Source organism: Symphalangus syndactylus, chromosome 12 (assembly GCF_028878055.3).
Source record: "Symphalangus syndactylus isolate Jambi chromosome 12, NHGRI_mSymSyn1-v2.1_pri, whole genome shotgun sequence".
NCBI lineage: Eukaryota > Metazoa > Chordata > Mammalia > Primates > Hylobatidae > Symphalangus > Symphalangus syndactylus.
This window is the reverse complement of record NC_072441.2, coordinates 25225951-25250016: the sequence shown is the minus strand read 5'-3', so window position 1 is coordinate 25250016 and position 24066 is coordinate 25225951. Positions and strand designations below refer to the sequence as shown.

The 24066-nt window shown below is 37.2% G+C and overlaps 1 protein-coding gene across 7 annotated transcripts in view; it reads left to right on the top strand.

The window, feature by feature from the left end:
* PTGER3 (prostaglandin E receptor 3) overlaps nt 1-24066 on the top strand; it is a 193306-nt gene that overhangs the window by 31074 nt on the left and 138166 nt on the right. For all 7 annotated transcript variants that reach the window (XM_063624040.1, XM_063624043.1, XM_063624041.1 and 4 more), the window contains exon 2: nt 4610-4789. In XM_063624040.1, coding sequence (XP_063480110.1) covers nt 4610-4789 — 180 coding nt within the window. The remainder of the gene's footprint in view (nt 1-4609; nt 4790-24066) is intronic.

Here is a 24066-nt window from a genome sequence, read left to right as displayed (position 1 = left end):
CTTTCATTAACATCATTTGAAATGTTTTTATATACATACAATTTTTTTTTTTTTTTTTGAGCCCAAGTCTCGCTCTGTCGTCCAGGCTGGAGTGCAGTGATGCTATCTTGGCTCACTGCAACATCCGCCTCCTAGGTTCAAGTGATTCTCCTGTCTCAGCTTCCCAAGTAGCTAGGATTACAGGCACACACCATCATGCCCGGCTAATTTTTGTGTTTTTAGTAGAGACAGGGTTTCACCATGTTCCCCAGGCTAGTCTCGAACTCCTGGGTTCAGGGGATCCATCTGCCTAAACCTCCCAAAGTGCTGGGATTACAGGAGTGAGCCACCACACCTGGCCTGTGTACATACAATTTTAAAATTAAATTAAATTGTTTAAAAGTTAATTATTGTTAAATAGCAAGAATTCCGTTGCCTTCCACAAGTCTGCCTATCTTAAGTAATATAACAACAAAACGTTATATATAAAGTTTCTTATATTCTGTTTTTTTCACTTAATACTTATATATGCTATTTGTGAATTATTGTTTTATTAAGCTTTACACCTGACGTTAGAGATGTATGTGTTTGCAATTTCTTGCTGGTATATATAATGCTTCTCTGAACATTTATTTATTGTATAGCTACTATTTGCTTTTATTGGATAAATCATTTGGAAAAATTCCTGTGAAAGAAATTACACAAGAGGATTGCTTGAAGCCAGAAGTTTGAGATCAGCCTAGTTAACATAGTGAGACCCCGTTGCTACAAAAAATAAAAATATTAGTTGAGTGTGGTGGCATATACCTGTAATCTCAGCATCTCGGGAGGCTGAGGCAGGAGGATCATTTGAGCCCAGGAGTTCAGGACTACAGTGAGCTATGATTGTGCCACTGTCCTCAAGCCTTGGTGATAGAGTGAGACACTGTCTCAGAAAACAAAATATGAGTCAAGCCCCAGAGTTTGCCTTATAAGCCAAAACTGGAAATTCCCATCCCCTTTGCCAGGGATCCATTTAAGAATAAAAACTGTGACTAAATAAGACAAAAGGGAAATGGCTGGAGACCAGTGTCACACAGTCTTGTAAGAATGTTGGTGTATTATTTCCTCTCTCTCGTCTGTCTGCTTAACCCGCTGTACCTGCTTTTTTGTTATATACTTGTATTTTTGAAATAAAATTTAGTATACATGAGCAGAACTGGCAATACCAGAAATCCTGTGACCCAGCTCTCTTTTCTTGTTGACTTATCAATACTGAGACTAGTCATTATCAGCTTAGTGGAAAAAGACACAGAAGATGGGGAATTAAAAGAATCAAATATTTACTTACTTCAAGTTAATATAGCCAATTACATCTTTTATCTCACAATAGTAGTCCATTTTGCCGACAAGAGTAGAAAATACTCAAACCTGATGGTTAAGTATCCTTTTTCCCCAAGAAAATCGATTTCAGATAGGCCAATACTTTGTTCAATTGCTTGCAGTCAAGTTCAGTAACCTTGGAGCTGGGTTCCTATGTGTTGACCTTATGTCCACTTTAAATTTTAGAGACCCACCTTTTCTTCCCCCATACGTCCAAGTTTTTGAGGGACATGTGGATGCCTGCTAGTATTGTCTATCTGTCTATCTATTACAAATATGAGGTTATCTCACACACACACACAATTGTAGGCCTTCAGAGGCCAGTGGTTTGGAATAATCAGGAAAGACTGAGATAGTCCTGAAAGACATGGAAGTCTCAGAAGTAGAAATGACGAGGATTAAAAGTGTTCCAGGGGTAGAAAACAGAAAGAATAAAGGCCAAGAGGGAGGAAAGAATAAAAGGATGTTCTAGACCAATGGACTATAGCTAGAGTTTGGAGTCTGTGTAGGCAATAAGTGGGAGACAAAACTGGAAAGAATAGTTTGGACAGTATTGTAGAGGGCTTTGAATACTAGAGTTAAATTTCTGTTCGATGGACAGTAGGAAGACATTGATGATTTTCTAGTTGGAGAGGATTTGATCACAGCTGGGACTGGAAGCTGCACCTGTGATGGGCGGATGTCCGCATGCACTGTCTTAGTCTGCTTGGGCTGCCATAACAAAGCTGTAAACTTGATGACTTCAACAGCAGACTTATTTCTCACCGTTCAGGAAGCTGAAGATTCTGAGATCAAGGTGCCCCCAGATTCAGTTTCTGTGAAGGCCCTTTTCCTGGCTTGTAGACTGCTGTCTTCTTGCTGTGCCCCACATGGCTGAAGGAGAGACCTGTGGGTTCTTCTCCCTCTTCTTATAAGGATAATAATCCCGTTATAGGGGCTCCACCCTCATAACCTCATCTAAACCGAATTACCTCCCAAAGGCCTCACCTCCTAATACCATCACGTAAAGGGTTGGGGCTCCCACATGTAAATTGAAGGGAGGCACAAACGTTCAGTCCGTACGTGTACCATCTGGGTGTCTGTTATTACCGTAATTCAAATGAGAGGAAGATCTGAACAAGGATGAGAGTGAAGCAAGAGCAAAAGGCATTGCAGAGGATGAGGAAAAGAAGAGTTCACAGACTCTGCAATGTTGAGCCAGGGTGAGTGTAACAAAGTGCCATCATTGGAACTGTGGTTAAGTGGTTAGGGATATTTTGGATGCTCAGGGATGTTGAATTCAATTTAAGTTATGTGACCTGAGGGCAGAACATACAGATAAAGTGTAAGCCTCAAGAGAGGGAGATTAGGTTCAATAGAAATGTACTGTGAGCAAAAAAAAAAAACCACAAGCCACATATAATTTAAAGATTTCTAGTAGCTGCATTTTTAAAAAGTCAAAAGAAACAAGTGACATTAATTTGAATAATATATGTTTATTTAACACAATATGTAGAAATATTATTATTCCATTATGGAATCAACATATTCTAACATTTCGATGTGCTTTGGCTACATGTCAAGTACTCAATAGCTGTACAGGTCTAGAATGGGAAATTAGGAGACAGTTACGAAGTCAGCTCATTTCTTTGCTTGGGATTGTGAACCCATGTTTCAGTTGTTCCTGCTTTTTTTGCTATTATGAACAATGCTGTTATGAAACAGTCATATACACAACTCTTGGTGCAGGAATTCTGGACAGTATATTCCTAGGAGTTGTATCGCTGGGAAATAGCAGGTGAAATAGTGCCAATTTGTTTTCTTTTTTTGTCTTTTTTTTTTTTTTTTTTTTTTGAGACGGAGTTTCGCTCTTGTTGCCCAGGCTGGAGTGCAATGGCACGATCCTGGCTCACTGCAACCTCCACCTCCCGGGTTCAAGCGATACTCCTGCCTCAGCCTCCCGAGTAGCTGGGATTACAGACACGTGCCACGATGCCCGGCTAATTTTGTATTTTTAGTAGAGACGGGGTTTCTCCGAGTTGGTCAGGCTGGTCTCAAACTCCCGACCTCAGGTGATGCACCTGCCTCGGCCTCCCAAAGTCTTGGGATTACAGGCGTGAGCCACCGTGCCCGGCATGCCAGTTTGTTTTCTAGGTTGTTCCAGTTTACACACCCACTAATAGTGTGTAAAAGAGTCCTCGTCTTAGTCCACATCCTCAGGAACAGTATAGTCACATTTCTTCATTTTGATCAATCTAGACAGTGTAAAATGGCTTTGCATTTTGTTGTAATTTGAATGTTTTCTGATGATTAATAATTTTGAACATTTTTCATATGCATAAGAACATCTTTTTCATTCAAATATAAATGCATATTATATAACTCATGTACTGTCATTTATGTGTTGTATAATATATTCATTCAAATATAAAAATTTCTCTCATAAATACATATAACTCATTTACTGTCATTTATATGTTGTATAATATATTCCTTCAAATATAAAAATTTGTTCTCTCACAAATACTTATTGAACATCTGCTATCTGCTACATATTGATCTAGGCACTTGGGGAAAAAATAGTCCCAAATTCCTGCTATCATGGAGTTTACATTGTAGTGTATATTGGGTGGGGGCAAAGAAAAGTAAAATACTGTACATCATATGGTATTAGTCTAGCTCATCCATTTCACCTCATTAAATCTTGGGTTCTGCAAATGTAAGAAGCAAGTGGTAATACTACCTGCCTTATGCTGTTTATTAAATGCATATGAAGAACTTGGCACCATGTCTGCTAAATAGTAAGGATTCTGAAAATGCTAGTGGCAATAATAATAATAATAATATTTCCTCCTTTCTTGCTTCTACTTTTTCTGCAGTAATTTTTTTAATTAGAACTACTGGAAATTTAAGATTAAGATGTTTTTGTTATTGTTGAAGTGTTGGCTCTCATTTGGGTGAACTTGTGGTGTTTTCTGCAACAAGACATGACTTTGGCTCATTTTGAGATGTGTTATTTTCAAGCTTCTTAAATTCCAAGAACCAAGAGCCTGAAGGCATGCATGTTTTAAAAAGCTACATCACGTGAAATAGCCACAAATGTGGGAAAATACCTAGGAATGTCTTGTATAATTCAGGACTGTGTTATCCGAGTATAAATGTTGGTTGAATTAATCATTTCAATCCAACAACCAATTTATTGAAAGCCGACTATGTGCAAAGTACAGTGTAGAGGAGATGCATATGGCCTTGCTAATCTTCGAAACAATTATTTGTCCCCCTTTCTTAGATAATGATGTTGAAGATGATCTTCAATCAGACATCAGTTGAGCACTGCAAGACACACACGGAGAAGCAGAAAGAATGCAACTTCTTCTTAATAGCTGTTCGCCTGGCTTCACTGAATCAGATCTTGGATCCTTGGGTTTACCTGCTGTTAAGAAAGATCCTTCTTCGAAAGTTCTGCCAGGTAGCAAATGCTGTCTCCAGCTGCTCTAATGATGGACAGAAAGGGCAGCCTATCTCATTATCTAATGAAATAATACAGACAGAAGCATGAAAGAAAACACTTAACTTGCATGTGCACAGCTTTTGGTAACAAATATCGCTAAACCTTACTGTGAATTTAGGCATCTCTGGCATGCCACTGTTTATGCATTGAAGTGGAATTTTTGGTATAAAGCTAAATGGTCTTAGAAGCATAGAAAATCCCTATGTGCCAAAAGTAGTGAAACACAAACAAAGGAAAATATATTAATAACAGTCTAGTGTTTTTGTTGAGTCTGCCATTTGTAGCTGAATATGTGATTAATTATGTGATGAAAACATTTTTTATAAATGATCTTGGTCTATTGGGGAGCAGGGATACTTAATATTCCAGTACACTGAATACATGAGGAATTTAACCACATATATCATTGAAGACAAGGGATAGCAGTTTGTTTTTATTCAAAGACATTGCTGTGTTCTCTTTCATTGCCTCTCTCGCTTTCTGTCACTTTTTTCCTCCTTACCTTAAAAAAAGTTTGATTACAGTTAAAAAATGTATAATGTATTTACAATATTCATCGATACTGTTATTCAAATATTGCTCAATATAGCAAATTAGTTCCTAACCTAACAAAGTTTAAGTTTAGTTGGATTGATAATTAGGTTTACTCTTTATCTGAATAAGAACCAATTCCATTTGTTTGAAATATGGAGTTTGTGACTACCCAAATTGCTAATTATTCTTTCTTTTGAATATATTTTACATTTCTACGAGCCTAAGGAAGATTCATGAAACTGACCTATGAGAGTTGTGAAGTGGTTTTTCAGAATGCTATGTAAGGACCGATTTAAGCACTAACTATAGGTACTCTGAATATATATTTCCCTTGATTCTTCACCAAAAGTGTTCCCCAGTCTCTGACTCTTTAAATTCCAATACTGATTCCAAAACAAATAAATATTTTGAGGATTCAGTGAATACTTTCCATATTTTGGCTTATTTATATAAGAAAATTAATAACATTGACCATTCACAGCTCTTATGCCTGCTCCTCAAAGTGGCTCTATCTAAATATTTATTAGTAAAAAGTTTTTCCTACGGTCTACATGAATACAAACGCCAATAGCTAAGCTTGACGTATTTGTGCACAACTAGATCACCACATTAAGTTTTGGGAATTGCACTTCTTAAAAATATCTCCCCACCAAACATAGTAATCCTGTAGTTACGCCTACACAAAGCTTGTCATATTCTTTGGTGCATTCATTTTGTAAACCCATTAACTTTTTATTGTGAAGATTTTCATTTGCAGTTTCTTGCACTGCTTTTCTAGTTTTTTAAAAGCTTGAGATTTATTTATACTTCCTGTAGTAACTGCGTATTTGTGTGTGTGTGTGTGTGTGTGTGTGTGTAGTGGTCATTTGGTAAAGAACTAATTTCGATAGGTACGTCTATCAGATTGATATATACACCAGCCTATGTCAATCAGGACTAATCATTTTAAATGACCATGTCAAATTGAATTTGGAGACAAAATCTGCTGAGAGTGCTTATGTAATTAATGATGGTTCTACTAATCTAAATTTTGGAAAAGGTGATAAATAGACTCTACTAAAATCTCTCTATGCCATAGAATTGGATTATCCCATAGGTCACCTCATTGGGTATAAGACAAAACTACCTACTTTTTTTCAAAAGTGCACTTAAATCACATAATAAAGAGGCGTTACCTCTTGGGTGGTCCTGTGACCCTAAGTTCTAGTCAGATAGACACAGAGGCAATGTGAATTTGAGTGGCATGAGCATGATTAGGTTATTCCTTCCAGCATCTTGTATAGCACCTGGAATATAGAAATTGTCCAGTAAATATTTGTTCAGTGAATCAATGAGCAGAAGTTTGCCAGGACAGTACATGTTGGCAAGGCACATACCATATGATTGAAGTGCTTCATGCCATTACAGTCCATCAGGCTGATAAAGTCAATTATTTCTGCTTATTTAATTACAGAAATATGAATTTATCTTCAAGGATGTAGTGTCATACTGCTGTACAACAAAGTGCTTTATTTATACTAATAATTTAGGAGATTGACACTTCCAAATGATAGTGGCCATTACTATCACAAGAACATCGCTTTTCATCAAACCACAAAAATACAGAAAGGCAAAAAGCCAGAAACTTATTCTTAACTGCAAAATAAATTCCTGCCCAGGGGATATATTTTAGGAGAGGATGAATGGCAGCTTTTGTGTTTTTTAACAAGCTTGTAAGGGAGGTGGAAAAGAAAGAAATTACGTAAATGGCATATGAGTTTTATTATCTAGGCATTCGTTAGTCCAGGGAAACCTGATAAGAAATGAAAATCCCAAATGATTTCAGCCTTTTCATGATGGTTGAGGTTAGATTTCAGAGATGTACAGAGACTAGAGCATTGGTTAGAAAGAGGATATATGTAGTCACAGCAGAAAGACATGTTTAAGTTTAATTTTATTGGCTTTCAAGTTCACTTGTGTATACTTAGTTTGTCCATACATATGTCTAATCAGGAAAAATGCATGTATAGATTATGACAATTCCTGAATTTTGAAGTATTGGTTAAAAGACAATTAAAGGCCAAGAAAACCATGGCAGAAGAAGTAAGCGAATGAAATGTAGAAATATATGTAAAATTAGCAAGTGTCAATTTTACCAAGTAGTGTTGATTTTCCAAACAATGAATTTATATACTATGCTGAGTCATAGGGGAGAATGATCACATGTTACTTAATGAGAGTAGTTTACTTTTCAAATAAAATAGGTATGATGAATGTCTTAAAAGTATCTTGAAGTTGAAGAAACAGAAATGAATTATCTCAATATTTACCAAATTAACCTAGTGCTGTATATATCCCAAGGTATTTTAGGTAAACGTAAGTGTTTAATGATGCCAGATTTAAACTAGTCTGAAATATACGGTATACATATATTTCTACTTATGTTTCTTTATTTTATGAAATATCTCTTGACCATGTTGCAGAAAATAATTGCAAAACCTCATGTAAGTTAACTATGAAAGATCCTGTGAGCACACTGGCATTGAGTGACAGACAAACTAAAAACTGGCAAACAGTATTTTAATAAGGAGGTCACTCTGTGGCAGTATTCTAATATTGGATTTTCAAGTCATTAGGCTTTTTATTTATTCAATGCTTTTTATAATTTTGTTCTTTTTGACTCGAAATTATTGGTCAGCTTTCAACCTTTTCCACATCAGCAATCACTTAATAGTTCTTTTGGTTGAGATCAACTCAGAAAAAGAAAATAGAAAACTTTTGTTCTTTGAAATTTTAGACATGCATAATATCTATTTATTTTTATAATTTAACCCCAAAAGCTTCTCCTGCAATACATAGGATTCTAGGAGCTGAATGACATGGGGAGACTACAGAGTATTTATTATTACAAACGCATAAAAAGCCTAATTTGAAGAATTAAAATTTCTATTTTTATCCATATAACAAGTACAAACCATCAACAATGACAAATTTTCACAGCTGCTTGTTTGTTGCTTGTTTTATATGTTTACATATCTCAAAATCTGTTAAAACTGAGGTCTAAAAAATGTGCAGAATTGTGCAACTGTGGCTTAGACCATAAGACTTTTCTGAGTTGCAATGAAGTGCTGACACAAAGTGACAGATGTCTGTGATGTTTCATGACATAGGTTATGATCGAGCCAATTTACAAAATTTAATAACCAACCTAAACTCACATACATATTTGTTAAGAAGCTGACATCAGTTCAGCATTGTAAGGAAACTAACTAGGTGGTAATGATGATAAAAGAATTAGGGAAAATATTTTATTTGATATATTCTCTGTTTTATAATTCCTAAAATGAAGATTCTATTTAAGGGTTATAATTTATATAAGTTTAGTCATATAGCATTACATTATGATACCATAAGCCGAGTGCATTATGATTCTCTAGAAATACAATTCAATCAGATACGTATCATATTCATTTCTATGTCACACATTTTCTTTGCTGAGAATAAAAATTATCTTATTTTCAGAAGTTTTGTATCAATCAGTTTCATGTAATAAGCAACCCAGATATCTACTAGATTACATATTTCTTCATGTGAAACTACACTGTTTTCTCCAAGTCCCCTTGACTCTGCTGTGCTTATCCATTCTTTCACAGAAAGAAAGTAACAGACATAATTCCTGTTGGTGAGGCTGGGATTGTTTTTAAGAGGAGAGATAATAACTTCATTTTTTCACATGTACCCTAAAACTTAAAGTATAATAAAAAAAAAACTTCATATTTTTAAAGTGCCAGTAGCCTAATATGTGAAACAGATCAGAATCTGTTGTGTAGTAAGTCTGCTTTGTTGAAGAATTTATTATGGGAGTAAAGATAAGAAGGAAAGAGATCACCATCAGAAACAAGTCAGCCTTTTCATGCTTTTTTGAGCATTTTGGAGATGATTCTACTTCTCAAGTTATTAACATTCGTGCATCTCTTCAATACTATTGTTAAATGCTTTAGAATTAGAATATTTTGATCCTTTAATAAAGTAAGCCAACGTCTAGGCAAAAACAGCCAATCAATAAACTTTAATAGTAATTCAAATATAGATTTCTCGTACAAGTTTTCCATGTCTGTAGAAATCAAAGTTGTAATGTTAAGCAGAGGGAAATGCATATGATTTGCTAATACACTTCCATGTTGTACTTTTGAAAGGATACTCACGTGGGTAGGGCAGAGAACATAGAAAAAGATATGATGGAAAACCTGTCCATTTTCTACCTGTTATCCTTCATCATTTTGCGCCAGGCCCCGTAAGCAAAGAGAGGAAGGGACTGACTGCATTTATCTTTGAACACTTGAGCATCAGTAGTATTACTGAGTGGCCAGGGGTCTTGTCTGTCAAAGCAAATGATAAGTTCATTTGCTTTGCTTATTGACTGCTGAACTCCCTTCCCAACTCTTCCTTGAAAGAGAAAAACATACTTTGCCTTCTTCCTCTCCTTACCAAATGTTTCTGTACAAATAGTATAAGCCTGTTTAAGCAAACCAGTTAAAATAGGCACCGATTATTTCGATCTGTTTGTAACAAATGACTGTAAGTACTATTTACATGGTGTGCCTAGGAGGAGCTGAAATCATTGGCACTTTAATCCATATTGTAAAGATCAGTATCGAAAGCGTAGTGTTCTTCACCTCTCCTCCTCAGCATCCATCTCTATATACTTGATTAAATGGAAAAGTCTCTTTTATCACCTCTATGTAAAGTTTTGTGGGTAGTTATCGTCAGTGTATTTAAATATATCTTCTAGTATGTTTTAAAGGCTGGTCTTCAATACTGTGGAGACAAAAAATAAAAGAGCGTATGAAAAGTACATTAGACTTTTGCTGGCATTCAAGTCATGGCTAGTCTGTGTATTTAATAAATGTGTGTTATTTATGTCGTGTTTGTCAACGGAAAATAAAGTTGAATGTTCTGAAATGTCCCTGTGTTTTCTTCCTGATGTCAACTCATGTCAGGAATACTTTACCTATAACTATGTTAAGTATTTTGCTGAAATCCCATTTGATGTGCTTTGGCAAGTGATAGCACAATGTAATGCAACAACCCCATGCTATCTGGAAAAATTAGATCATTTTGTTTTATATTCCATAATCATGTGCATAACAAATTATTGTTGATTTAATATAAATATGAGAGTTGCTCTTTTCCCATTTTCGACATGATGTTTCTTTGTTTTATAATCTCCAGATTATTGTTCTTAACACAAGGTGCATTTATAAATTATTCTAAGCTTAGTTATTCCCCTTTCTTGTGGATTTTGGTGTAATCTACAGGCAGCCAAAATAAGAATTGTCCTTGCTCATAGTACAACCCTTTAATTGACCTGTGGCTGAGTATTGGTGTGAGCTGAGTATTGGTGGTTATGAATACTGGGCTCCCCAGCTATTTGTTCATGTACTTATTGAGGTCACTATTGGTCTTCCTTCTTCAATGGAGGGAGAAGCTCTGTCGAATGTAGACTGCAAAGTCAAGCTCATTAAAAGTATCCCTCTTTATTCCTGAGAAAAGGTATCCAAGGAGAATTCTGTCCCTGGTTCCTCCCATGTGGGGGTTCTAGACCTAGGACCAGATCTTATTGTCTCTACAATCTTGATTCTTTAGTATTTCAGGATAGGCAGAGATTTGTTAAAGTATACAAAAATCATAGCTGGATAAGAGAGATAACAGAAATAAGTTCTAGTGTTCTATACTCCTGTAGGATGACTACAGTTAATGCTAATATGCAGTTACAAATAGCTAGAAGGAGGCTATTGAATGTTCCCAACACAAAGAAATGATAAATGTTTGAGATGATGTTGATGTGCTAATTACCCTCATCTGATCAGTATACATTATATGTATCAAAACATCGCTCTGTACCCTGTAAATATGTACAACTATTATAAAATAAATACATAAATAAAATTTAAAAGTCATTATGACTACTATGGCTATGGATCACCCGAAATTTCCACCATCATGCTGGTAAGCCTACAGGCCATGGGGTGAGACATTCCCCAGTCTCATGACCTCAGAGGGCAGGGGGCCAAATGTTCTTGGGGCCAGTGTGCTTGCTAGTACTAGCCTTGAGTAAATCCATTCTGGATGGATGTTTGTCATGGAGAATTTAAGTCACTTCTCTAGGCTTGCTCTTTCCTTCAACATATATTTATTGCATACCTATTATGTGCCAAGCTCTGGTAGGTACTAAGACCCAAGAATTAATAAAAACAGCAAGCTCCCAATGAATTTATAACCTGGTAGGGGAACAGGAAATAATCAGAGCTGCAATTAGAGTGTGCACATGGTATCATGAGAATACATGGAAACGTGATGCTAACCTGGGAACTATTCCTGTAGAAGGTGACATTTAGTCCTCGTTTTGGGGAAAGGAATAGGTGTTAATCTGTAAAGGAAGGACATCGTAGGATATTTTTTCACTTCACTCTGTCCAAAGCATTACAGTTTCCAAATCTGTCAAATGGACTAAACTTTAGTGGCCCTGTGGGTAGTGTGGCTCTACATAGAACCTATCTATATAACCTCTCAGGGTCATCAAAATGGCATGGCTTTAGGGCAGGGTTTCTCAACCTTGGCACTATTGACACATGGGACAGGTAATTCTTTGTCGTGAGGGCTGTCCTATGCATTGTAGGTTATTTCCCAATGTCCCTGACTTCTACCCATGAGATGCCAGCAATACCTTTCTAGCGTGACAATCAAAAATATTCACAGACATTGCCAAATGTACTGTGGGGGACATAATTGCCCTCAGTTGGAACCACTGCTTAAAAGCAAGGGCCAGGGCCACTAAACAGGTGCTATGTACCCAAGGGTTTGAGGGGTGAGGCCATCTGTGGGGCCTTGGTCCACATAGGCACTGTTCTGGCATTTCCTGAAGCAGCAGGTTCTAGAATGCCAGTTTGTGTCTGACTGCACAAAAATGTGGTGCTGCCACTACAGCAATGCCTGGATCACCACAGGCCCTGATCGGCTTCCGTAATCGCATAAACCTATTCACAGATGATTAGGCACAATTTCTTAGAAAGTATCATCTTTCTATTGATGCCTCCAATCTCTGTTCTCTTTTGGATAAAAGGACTTAGGGTTTGTATGTCTCTCAAAGTGATACCTAAAGTGAGTCCTTGTCTCCAAAGACCTTTAAAAAATCTGTTATAATTCTACATCTTTAAGTACACATTTCCAGACAATTCTCTCAGAAGGAGAAAACTAATTTATCAAACTATTTCCTTAAATTACATGTTTGCATATTTAGTCTGTGTAACAAAGGTGCAGAAGCTTCATTTTATCTGAAAGATGATTTTTATCAAAGGACAATTATTGGGCAATGTCTCTTGACGAGCCTGTGCCTTTCTGAGTTCATGCCAGTCTTCAATTCCTCAGGTCTAGGGTTATTATCATACATTTTGATAACAGAGTTCAAGTCATGATCTCTATAACTGACACTACTGAAACCTATTGTTTGTATAAAATGGGAAGATGGGTTTGCCTACCACACTGAAAATCAAAATCTCATTAAAAAAATACAGTTAGAATGAGGGAGCTAATCTGTTAACCGTAAGTTTCTGAGGCCAAGGTACAAAAGACAATGGATAATCAGTGTTTATGCATCATATTCTTATGCAATTTTTAAAAAGAAGGCTTTGAATATAACATACAAGGTTGTTTGAATCTGATTTTGCAAAGAACATTGAGAGAAAATAATTCTGAAATCCACAATTGAGGCCGTTTTAAGTTATATTTAATTAAAAAGAACACTGGTTCTTAATCATTTTAGGATCAACGACCCTTCTGAGAAACTGATGATAGGTATGTGGTACTCCCACAAAAAGTGCAGAGGATTTTTGCACAGCGTCAGAAATTGTACAGACCTGCTGAAGTCTATCTATAGACCTCTTCAGCATTTATGCCCATAGGTTCAGAAATCCTTCTGTGAGAGTCTCTATGATTTAAGGAACCACAAAGCTTTCCATGTTTGGTTAGGAAGCTCAAACCTAAAACTGGAACTAAGTCAATGTAATTACTTCCCGGTGAATGCCAAAATTCCTTGACATCTAACTATATGTCCTTAATAGTAAATCAGTGTAATTGGAGGTAGAATTATTATAAGGAACTGCAATCATTTTTTTCTAAAAGTTGCTATCATGTGATGATAAGAAATAACACAATTTGATCTGAGAGGAGCAATATAGGTTACTCACCCCAAAACAGGTTGAAAAGTGAAAGACTCATTTAAAAAAAATATTGCAAGTTATCCAATGACGCATTTGCCTTACAATAAAGAGGTTGTTTTAGTTTTGCCTTGTGCTGGCCCAACAAGAGAGATTTATAATGTAGCTATTTAAAAAATAAATTTAAAAAGTCATCTACCCCCCTCCCTGGAAAAACGTAATCTCCTATGCACAAGCAAGCTACATAGTTAAAATGTAACTTTATGATACTAGGATATCTATGTAGACACATATCTATTTATACTTCTACAGGCACTAAATTTGTGCATTGCCATTCAGGGTGCAAGTGGCAGGGATGACCTTATTGATTGAAACTTTGAATAAGAAAGCAAGGCATATGCAGTCACAGACCGTCTTAGAAATGTATAATTAATAATGATTTAAGCCAACCTTTAAAGCTATTAGTAGGATGTCTTACTGATGTTTATGGTTTGCATTTCTCTGGAGGGAAGAATGCAGAGCAATTAATGACATGTATTTTTGCATTTATCTTTCCTTATTAAAGAAGATGAAAATGGAATCTTAGAGCATTGAAGTATTTGTCAATCATAAACAGCTCTTTGATACCAAAGCTTCCTACATTCTGGATGGATGTGCATGAATTGGACAGATACACAGTATGTGCGTGACATTACAAGTTGATTTTAATGAGTCAGCAGTGGTCCGTGAGTTGGAGTCTTCTTCTTAGAAGACCCATGAAGAGCTGTTTTTAGAGGAAAAGCGATTGTCCTTTGTTAGTTTCAACATTTCTCGACCATTTAAAATTTTGCCCAACATTTCTATTTTAAGAATTAAAGGGGCCGGGCGCGGTGGCTCACGCTTGTAATCCCAGCACTTTGGAAGGCCGAGGCGGGCGGATCACGAGGTCAGGAGATCGAGACCACGGTGAAACCCCGTCTCTACTAAAAATACAAAAAATTAGCCGAGCATGGTGGCGGGCGCCTGTAGTCCCAGCTACTCGGAGAGGCTGAGGCAGGAGAATGGTGTGAACCCGGGAGGCAGAGCTTACAGTGAGCCGAGATCGCGCCACTGCACTCCAGCCTGGGCGACAGAGCGAGACTCCATCTCAAAAAAAAAAAAAAAAAAAGAATTAAGGGGACAAAATGGGTTTTTACTTGAAATATTTTGGAGAAATAACATTGGCATATCACGAAGTGTAATCACTGCCTTAAATGTTGGGCAGCTCTAATCAGACATGTGTGACTCTTACCCTGTCCCAGATTTTCTCACACCGTGACCGTTTTGAGTATCCCTGTGACTATTCATTCAGACTGTTAAGAATTCAAAGCTGAACTAATTCATTTATTTTAGCCATATGTAATTTAAAATATTTTCAAGTATATTTTAAATACAGTCATTTTACAAAAATGCTCTCTAAAGTTTTGTGTGTCGTAATGAAAGAGAAAGTGTTCTACATTGGACAAGGAGCCAGAACACCTTGGTCCAATTATTTGATTTGTTATTCACTGGTTATTTGCCCTTGACAATTCATTAAACCTCTCTGAATCAACTTGAATTTTCTTATCAGCGTAAGATTGTTACAATTAGATGAGATAATGAAAATACAGACACTTTTTTTTTTTTTTAAGAGATAGGGTCTTACTCTGTCTCAAAGGCTGGAGTGCCATGGTGTGTTCATAACTCATTGCAGCCTCAGCCTCCTGGGCTTAAGTGATCCTTCCATCTCAGCCTCCCCAGTGGCTGGGACTACAGGCATGTGACACCTCACTAGGCTTATTTTTTTATGTTTTATTGTTTTTAGAAACAGATCTCACTGTGTTGCCCAGGCTGGTCTTAAACTCCTGGCCTCAAGCAATCCTCCTGTCTTAGCCTCCCAAAGTGCTGGGATTACAAGTATGAGGCTTTGCACCCAGTAGAGACACCTGAAAGTGCTATACAAGTGGTTAGTGTTACTTTGTTATATTCATTTCATTAATGGAACAATATTAGAAAATTAATTATGATTGTTCTCATCTCATGTTTACTACAGCCTTCCCAGTTTAGTATGGGGCAATCACACATTCACCAGAACACACAGGTGATGTTAGAAAGCTGGTTCTTGTCACAGACAGGATGTGTGAACTTGGGAAAAATACACAGCTTCTTTTAGGCTTAGTACCTCATCTGTAAAATAAGGGGACGATATTTCTATGTGGTATCTTCTCACTGAAAAGCCATGATTCTCCTTTCTCTCTGGCAATGTCGTGAAGGTGGTCTTGTCAGCTAAACACGACAAGATTTTTCTTCTGAGTCCTGGAAAACAGCTCACAGGAAACCTCTAGGAGACAAAAATAGCAAGACTCAAAAGTGTAGATTCTTTTTTTCTCCAAAAAGAAATTTCAGGTTTCCACTCTTTCTCCTGAATGAGATTGATTTCTTTTCTCAACCAAATTGCAAAATCCTTGAATACAGGTACCATGTTTTCCATTTGTTAAGATTTTCTGCCTCCTTTTGCTTTACTCTTCATCCTAACTACTAAATCCTATGCCTTTAGTTGTTAAATGATGGGTATTTATTTATTTATGGCTAAGGAACTCTTGTAACAAAGAGTAAGTTACATAGATTTTTACACACTTGTGCTTATTTGTGTGTGTGTGAAGGAGCAAGAGAGATATCTGTTATACCTCAAATGTTTATTTCTTTTCTTAAGTTTTTTCATAAATTTTTATTAAAATATTATGTGCATCTCTTTAAAAAGTCAGATAGTGCTGAAAGGCTTATCAGGCATGAAACCCACAGTCCCCATTCTAACCCTACCCCTATACCACCTGCTTTCCAGTGGTTACTCCTTTCAGCTTATTTTTTCAATGTTTGTTCTAGCATATGCCACCATAATTTTAAATAATATATTGTTATCTCACACTTAATCAACTTTATAGACATTATATGCTGATTTTCTAGTTTGCTGGATTTGCTCTCTCCTCACCCATCCTCCCATTATAGTTATAACTGACTTTCATTAAATGAACATTCAATGTTTGCATTTTCATGATAATGAAAATATCCTTCACTGCTGAATCAGTAGTACTGCGATTATGTTTCTTCTCTTGAGTACATTTCTCTTTTTTTTTTAGAGTTACGAACTCATCAGGTTTTGAATTTGCTTAAGTTTGCTTTGGGGACAATGGCTAAATCTTAACAGTCTTCCACGTGCCCAAGCCTATCTGGTAATCTTTACCCACTTTGGGAGTCCAACATTTTTTCTGGTCTTCTCTGCTATTTATCCTTTTGCCTCTTTTCTTTTTTTATTGATATCCCTTTGTCTAAACCCCATGTCTTCATCCTTCTTGAATTATTCACTCATTTTGACCACATCTGCTTTAAAATGAGCTTCTTAATAGTAAAGGATGTTAAGTAACCAAACTCCTAGAAATGGAAAGAGAATGCTTTCCGGGACACATGAACACTAACAACGTTTTAAAGAAATTTGAACTGGTGATAATGACCATAATGGCAGATACCATTTTATGAGCACCTACACTTATTGTATGTTATCAAATTCTCACATCAATGACAGCAGGTAGGTGTTATCAGCACTTTCCAGATAAGGAAACTGGGGTTCGTGGAAGATAAGTCACTTGACCAAATACACAAGAGTTAATGAGAAATAAAGCTGGGGTTCACACCTGATTTGGGGTTAGAATATAATTATTGTGTTATCCCTGAGCAAATAATTACTACTGTGATTAGTTTCAGAAACTTCCAGTTTATCTTCGAGGGTTTGTCTAAACCCCCATGGAAGAAAGGCTTTGACTCTATGACCAATGTCTGGACATTTTCAAACCACCAGAAATAATTTTGGGGAGCAGTGGTGAGGCAGCTTTTCTAAGAGTGCTGATTAGATTAAGCAAACAAGATTCTCAGCAAAAAAGGTGAAGGTCCATATGTCCAATCTAGGCATGTGCACATGACTGCAAACATTTAGACCCTTCCTTGTTTGATCCAGGACCACTTCTGCAGTGGAGAGACTATTGGTTTCCTGGCAGCAGACGGTTGCACAGAAAAACTGCACTTCTACTTCCACACAGGCCTGTGGTTTTTGCTAAAGCCAAGAGTTATCACAATTTGGGTTACTAAGGATACATCTCTTTTGACCCTATTGACTTTTGTCTCTTTTTTTATTTTTCTTTTACCCATCCTCTCTGACTTGGAATTTGGGAGAATGCTTACTGAAAAGCAGAAGGTACTTGTGCTTCCTAGTTACAGAGGAACTCCTAAGAGATTGTAGAAAATTCAGGACCTAGGGCAGACTGTTTGTCATCAGTGAAACTATTCTGATTATCATCTCTCCCTGCTTAATTCCGAAATTTGCTTTAGCTTCTTCTGGGAAAATACAACGCAGTTTGAGTGGAGCACATTTCGTCTTTCAGAAAGAAAAATTCTTGCCCCCTGTTTCTGAGTTTTCCATCCCTTTCTGCTAACAGGTGAAATCTATTTGATGCATTTGATATTTTATTCATTCACCAGTTTTCTCTTCAACTGACTGCTCTCTGATTTCCACAGAACTGATCAGACTGATTAGAACTGTGCAAAACATTTTGTTCAAGGAAACAAAATCTCAGTGTCTCCAAACTCTAATTCTATTATTGTCACTAAATGAATTCAGAACGCAACCTATCCTTAGATATATGGAGTTGAAAAATTTGTACATCTTGATGTTTATCTTTAGTCTCATTTTGTACATTGTCTTTTGAATATTTCAGTGTAAGTGTGACAATAGTCAACAGTTCTCAGGCATCTCTGGGGTCAATTGACATTTATTTGAATGAATTCAACCTGAGTAGCTGGGACTACAGGCGCCCGCCACCACGCCTGGCTAATTTTTTGTTTTTTAGTAGAGAAGGGGTTTCACTGTGTTAGCCAGGATGGTCTCGATCTTCTGACCTCGTGATCCACCCACCTCGGCCTCCCAAAGTGCAGGGATTACAGGTGTGAGTCACCGCGCCCAGCCACATGCCAGGTTTTAAATATGGTACTTATCCTCCATCATCATCATAAGCAGCATCGTCGTTTCCTGTGCAAAATTGTCATAGATGTATCGAGATTCAAGCAGAGCAATAGTTTATTTCTGAGTACCTCAGTTCATCTCTAGCTGTAAAGTCACAAACAGAACTACCAGAGAATTTCCAGACTGTGATGTATTTGAGAAACACACAATTAAAAGGGGCATTAAATCAATTTGAATTAGGATGGAGGTGATTCTTTTCCTCTTAGTACTTGGATTCACAGCAGTAACAACTTGGTCCTTAGTGGAGCTGTTGCTTCCCAAGTGATGACTGTGTCTCCAAGTAGATTTTGACCACCGATTAAATGAATGATTTGTTGATTTATTTAGTCATATTCACATTTTTAATGAGCTTCTATCATGTGGGTCTAGGTTGTGGGGACACTGAGGTTTATCACTTGCAGATTTCAGATTTCAGATGCTCTTATTCTTCAAAGTGAAGTCTCAGTTTTCACTGATTGCATTTAGGACTTAAGTATCTTTCCCAAAGTGTAAATAGCTCTACATTTTCTTTCATTATAATTAGAATATATATTCATGTATAAAATTTAAGCAATACAGGAAAGCACAAGGACCAAAGAAAAATTCCCTATACTTCACCAACCAAACTTAATCATTGTTATGGTTTTGATTAATATTCTTTCAAATATTTGTCTTTGTAAATTTCCCTTCAAACCTGACTGCATCTAAGAACCATGGTAAGATTCTCTCAAATGCATGAAGGAGTGTCACATTAAATAGGGATTTATTTCATATGCCCTGAAGGCCGGACTAAGAAGCTACAGAGAGAAAGAGTCTGACTTAATCTAGAAAGGTGGTAAACCACTGTGCCCTAAGGTGGCAGGGCTGGCCTTAGGCAATAACGAGTTTCCTGTCACTTCAAATATTCAAGAAAATACCAAAAAACCACTAGGGAGTTTGCTGTAGATGGATGGAATACAAATATCTTCTTTAAGCCTTCTTCCAACTCAGGATTTTATGATTCTATGTCTCAAAATAGTCATACTATGGCTACCATATTGGAATTGGTGTAAAAGAGAAAGATTTGTCTGAATATAGCTGCTGAGCTTAGTGTTCTGCTTTCAACCTCTTCAGATGTGGCTTATATTCTACTTTATGTGTCACTAAATGCATTGTTGTTGACCCTAATCTCAAAGCTAGAATTTCAAGATTTCTATGTTCACCTTATCCGTTTACAACTTTTTTTGGAAAACTTGACTCATAAAAAACAGCAAAAATGTTATTTAAAAAAGAGCTACAGCAATTACTTTCCAATAATTAAATCAGAATATCTGGTGGCCATTATAATAACAATTACAATTGGATTATTGGATTGACTTCATTCAATATGAAAGTCTGCCAACAATATGAATTTGGTCAAACTCTGCTTATTATCTATTCTGACCATTTTTTGCTATGTGTAAAATATACATATATTTCAGAAGAATAAATCTATCATGAATAACAATCATCAAATTTTTGAACAGTATTAGCCAACCTGTTATGTATATATTTTTAAGTTTCATAACCAAGAGAAGAGACGTATACTTTATTTATTTACTTATTTTTATTTTTTGGGAGACAGAGTCTCCCTCTGTCACCCAGGCTGGAGTGCAGTAGTGCAATCTCTGCTCACTGCACCCTTCACCTCCCAGGTTCAAGCTATTCTCCTGCCTCAGCCTCCCAAGTACCTGGGATTACAGGCATGCACCACCACACTCAGCTAATTTTTGTGTTTTTAGTAGAGACGGGGTTTCATCATGTTTGCCAGTCTGGACTCGAACTCCCAACCTCAATTGATCTGCCCTCCTTGGCTTCCCAAAGTGCTGGGATTACAGGCATAAGCCACCATGCCCAGCCGAGAAATATACTTTAAAACATAGAAACAGGCCAGGCACGGTGGCTCATGCCTGTTATCCCAGCACTTTGGGAGGCCGAAGCGGGCGGATCACGCGGTCAGGAGATCGAGACCATCCTGGCTAACATGGTGAAACCCCGTCTCTACTAAAAATACAAAAAAATTAGCCGGGCTTCGTGGCGGGCGCCTGCAGTCTCAGCTAGTCCCAGCTACTCCGGAGGCTGAGGCAGGAGACTGGCATGAACCCAGGAGGCGGAGCTTGCAGTGAGCCGCGCCACTGCACTCCAGCCTGGGTGACAGAGCGAGACTCTTTCTCAAAAAACAAACAAACAAAAAACAAACATAGAAACAAATGATTCAGTAAATGTTTAGGGAAGATTTTAAAGTTTAAAATAATTATAAGGAACCAATACCATTACATAAACAGGGATTTTTTTTATCTTTTTTAAATCAACAATAAAATTATTCTTAAAGACATTATTTTGATTTTTTTGTCTCAGAGAGTAGGATAGAATGGGTAATTGTTTTTTAGGTAAGTCAAGCCTAATTACTACTTACCTATTCAACCTGACTCTTAACAGGGTTGGAAATAGTTACATCTCTTTTAAAGCACAAAACCAGACACTCACATCTTTGTTGGAAATGCTGCAATTTCTGGCATCGTTAATTGCTCCCTGAAGATAGCATTTCAGTGTGCCACTGCAAACGGCAAGGTTTATAGTTTCATCAATAAGGAAGGCAATGAGTAGCCTTATGGAAGGGATTTGGGGATTTAAAGACATAAATTTGAAGTATGGTTCTTGACTTACCAGCTGTGTGACTGAGTAGGTTTTAATCTCTTTCAGCCTCTGTTTACTCATCTATAAACTGAAGATAACGACACCTGTTTCACAAGATAGCAAGGAAATGAGATAATACATATATATAAAGCCCAGTAGGAACTCAATCATTTATAGACAATATTAACATCAAATAACACTAATTTCCTTTCCAGAAATATATTTAGGAGTTATATTAATTGAATAGTGATAACAAGAAAATAATATTAATAGTCAACACTTATAAAAGTATTTTATACTTTCTAAGGCATTTTAGCATCTGTAGTTTTATTTGATCAAATTTTTAGTTAGCTAGGGAGTATTGTTATTATCCCTATTTTATAAATAATTAAATTAAGATTAAGACATATATCAAAACATCACGTTATTACTATAATTTTTACTTGCCAATTAAAATAATTCTAAAATCTTTTTAAAGAAGGACTAAGACTAGGTGTAGTATTTGGACGCTAGAGTGAAACTTCAGCTCAAATATCACTTCTACACCTGCTTTAGAGCGAGTTTCTTACTCCTTCTAAGCTTCAGTTTTCTCATTTGAATAATGGAGACAGTAGAGTGTCCTTGACTATCTATTTCAAGAGCAGAGACTTAGAGGGTCCTTTACTATTTCCCCAGTGCCCACTGTACAAAGCCCAAAAGCTTTAACTTGTTCAAAGCTCTCAGTAAACCAATCCCAATCTACCATTCCATTTTTTTTCTGGCAACACTGATACCAGCCTTTTTTGAATCCTCTCCCCAAACACATTATATACATTCACAATTCTGTTTCTAGTGTTTACTTTGCCTAAATGTTCATTTCAATGAAGAAAATTCTGCTCATTCATTAAAGCCCAGCTCAAATGACACCTACCCTAAGAATTGTTTCCTTACGCCTGATTCAGAATTACTGATTCCCTCCTTTGTACATTCATAAGCACCTCATTTATGCCTCGGTGATTACTTCTCACTGCTCTACTTGTATTACAGTGAGCTGTGCATGCTTCTAGCTCCCCCACTGGATGGTTACCTTCTTGAATGAAAGACACTTCATTTTAATCTTAGTGTCCCAGCCCCTCCCACTTCCTCTCCTCCCCAGATCTTCAGCTTCCAAGAATGTGAAGGCTTTGAAGTATAGATACACAGTAGGCATACAAATATTTATTAAATTGATTTTAATGACCAAGCAAAATAGTACAAATCAAAAAAATACAATGATGCCCCAGAAGAGGTTTTAATTTATAAAAATTAAGGGTCGGCTGGTCACAGTGGCTCATGCCTGTAATCCCAGCACTTTGGGAGGCCGAGGGGGGTGGATCGCAAAGTCAGGAGATCGAGAATATGTTGGCCAACATGGGGAAACCCTGTCTCTACTAAAAATACAAAAATCAGCCAGGCGTGGTGGTGCGCACTTGTACTCCCAGCTACTCTGGAGGCTGAGGCAGGAGGATCACTTGAACCCGGGAGGCAGAGGTTGCAGTGGGCCAAGATCACACCACTGCACTCCAGCCTGGGTGACAAGAGTGAAACTCTGTCTCAAAAAAAAAAAAAAGAAATTAAGGTTTACAGACTTACCACATTGATAGATACAGCATGCACTACATGTTTCCGTAAATAGTTAACTAAAATTAGGGACTGAAATTAGAGATAACGGCATCCAGAATTTCGGCATGCTTGCTATTCAGAGTGCCTCTTTGTCCATTCCAGTAAAGATCCCTTGGTGTCACCATTGGAGAGAATACTAAATTGAATAAACTACTAGTCTTAGGGGGTACAACACTTCTTACGTTCTTATATTAAGTTTCTGAGGTGATGTGAAGGGAAGACAGTTTTTGATTAATTCAGATGTCTGCAGTGGCCCTAGCTGGAGAATGGCCAGGCTGAGAGGTGAGCAGCCAGGCTAGAAGAGAGGAGGGCAACTGTGGCTGGCAGAGCAGAGCAGAGCAGGCTTCGGCCGCAGGGTCTAAACCCACATCCTTGCTCCCAGCCCTTTTGGTAACACAGCTATGAAGTCAGAGGCTGATAAAGAGTGAAACAACACTTTCCTTCCAAGAACAATAGCCTTTCAAGAAAACTTCTGACCACCTCCTTTTGAGGCGCAAGGAAGTTGAACGGGATTTTGATCTGTTCACATTTAGAAATTCTTTTTGCTTCCTGCCATGTGTTCATATCACTAGACTGCAGTTTTGCCATCAATTCTTCTTATTGTTCACTGAATCCCTTATTCCTTCACTCATTCAGTTTGCATTCAGCTTCTAATTTCTGCTTATTACTATACTTAACCACAGTGGGGATGCAAATGCCCTTGAGGAGCAAAGAATGCAAGTAGCACATCTCAAAGACTGGAAAACTCCAAAGCACACCTGAGCAGCCTCCCAGTCATTCCTGAAAGTCTTTCTTCTGAGCTCTCCAGAGACTACAGCGCTTTTTGTTATTAACGCTCTTCACCTATGCCTCAGTTTTGTTAATGGGCTGCTGCAAAAGGAGAGCCTAACGTGGTTAGACATTTTAGCCTAACTGTACAAAATGTAGACTTCTGCCCAAGACCAGTTCACTTTCAATACTTGGTGAATTTCTCAGAAAATGAGCGTAGCATGATTCCTCCAGCTTTTGGGGTATCATAAGCTCTATTGCAGAGACATAGTCACCCATATCCCATGTATACACATGCACTTTACAAAGCAAACCAAAGACCCAGGAGTCTTGCACTGTCTCTCCAGAAGTTTTCCCTTTAACAAGGACACCATCTGTGATACATTCTGCTTTCT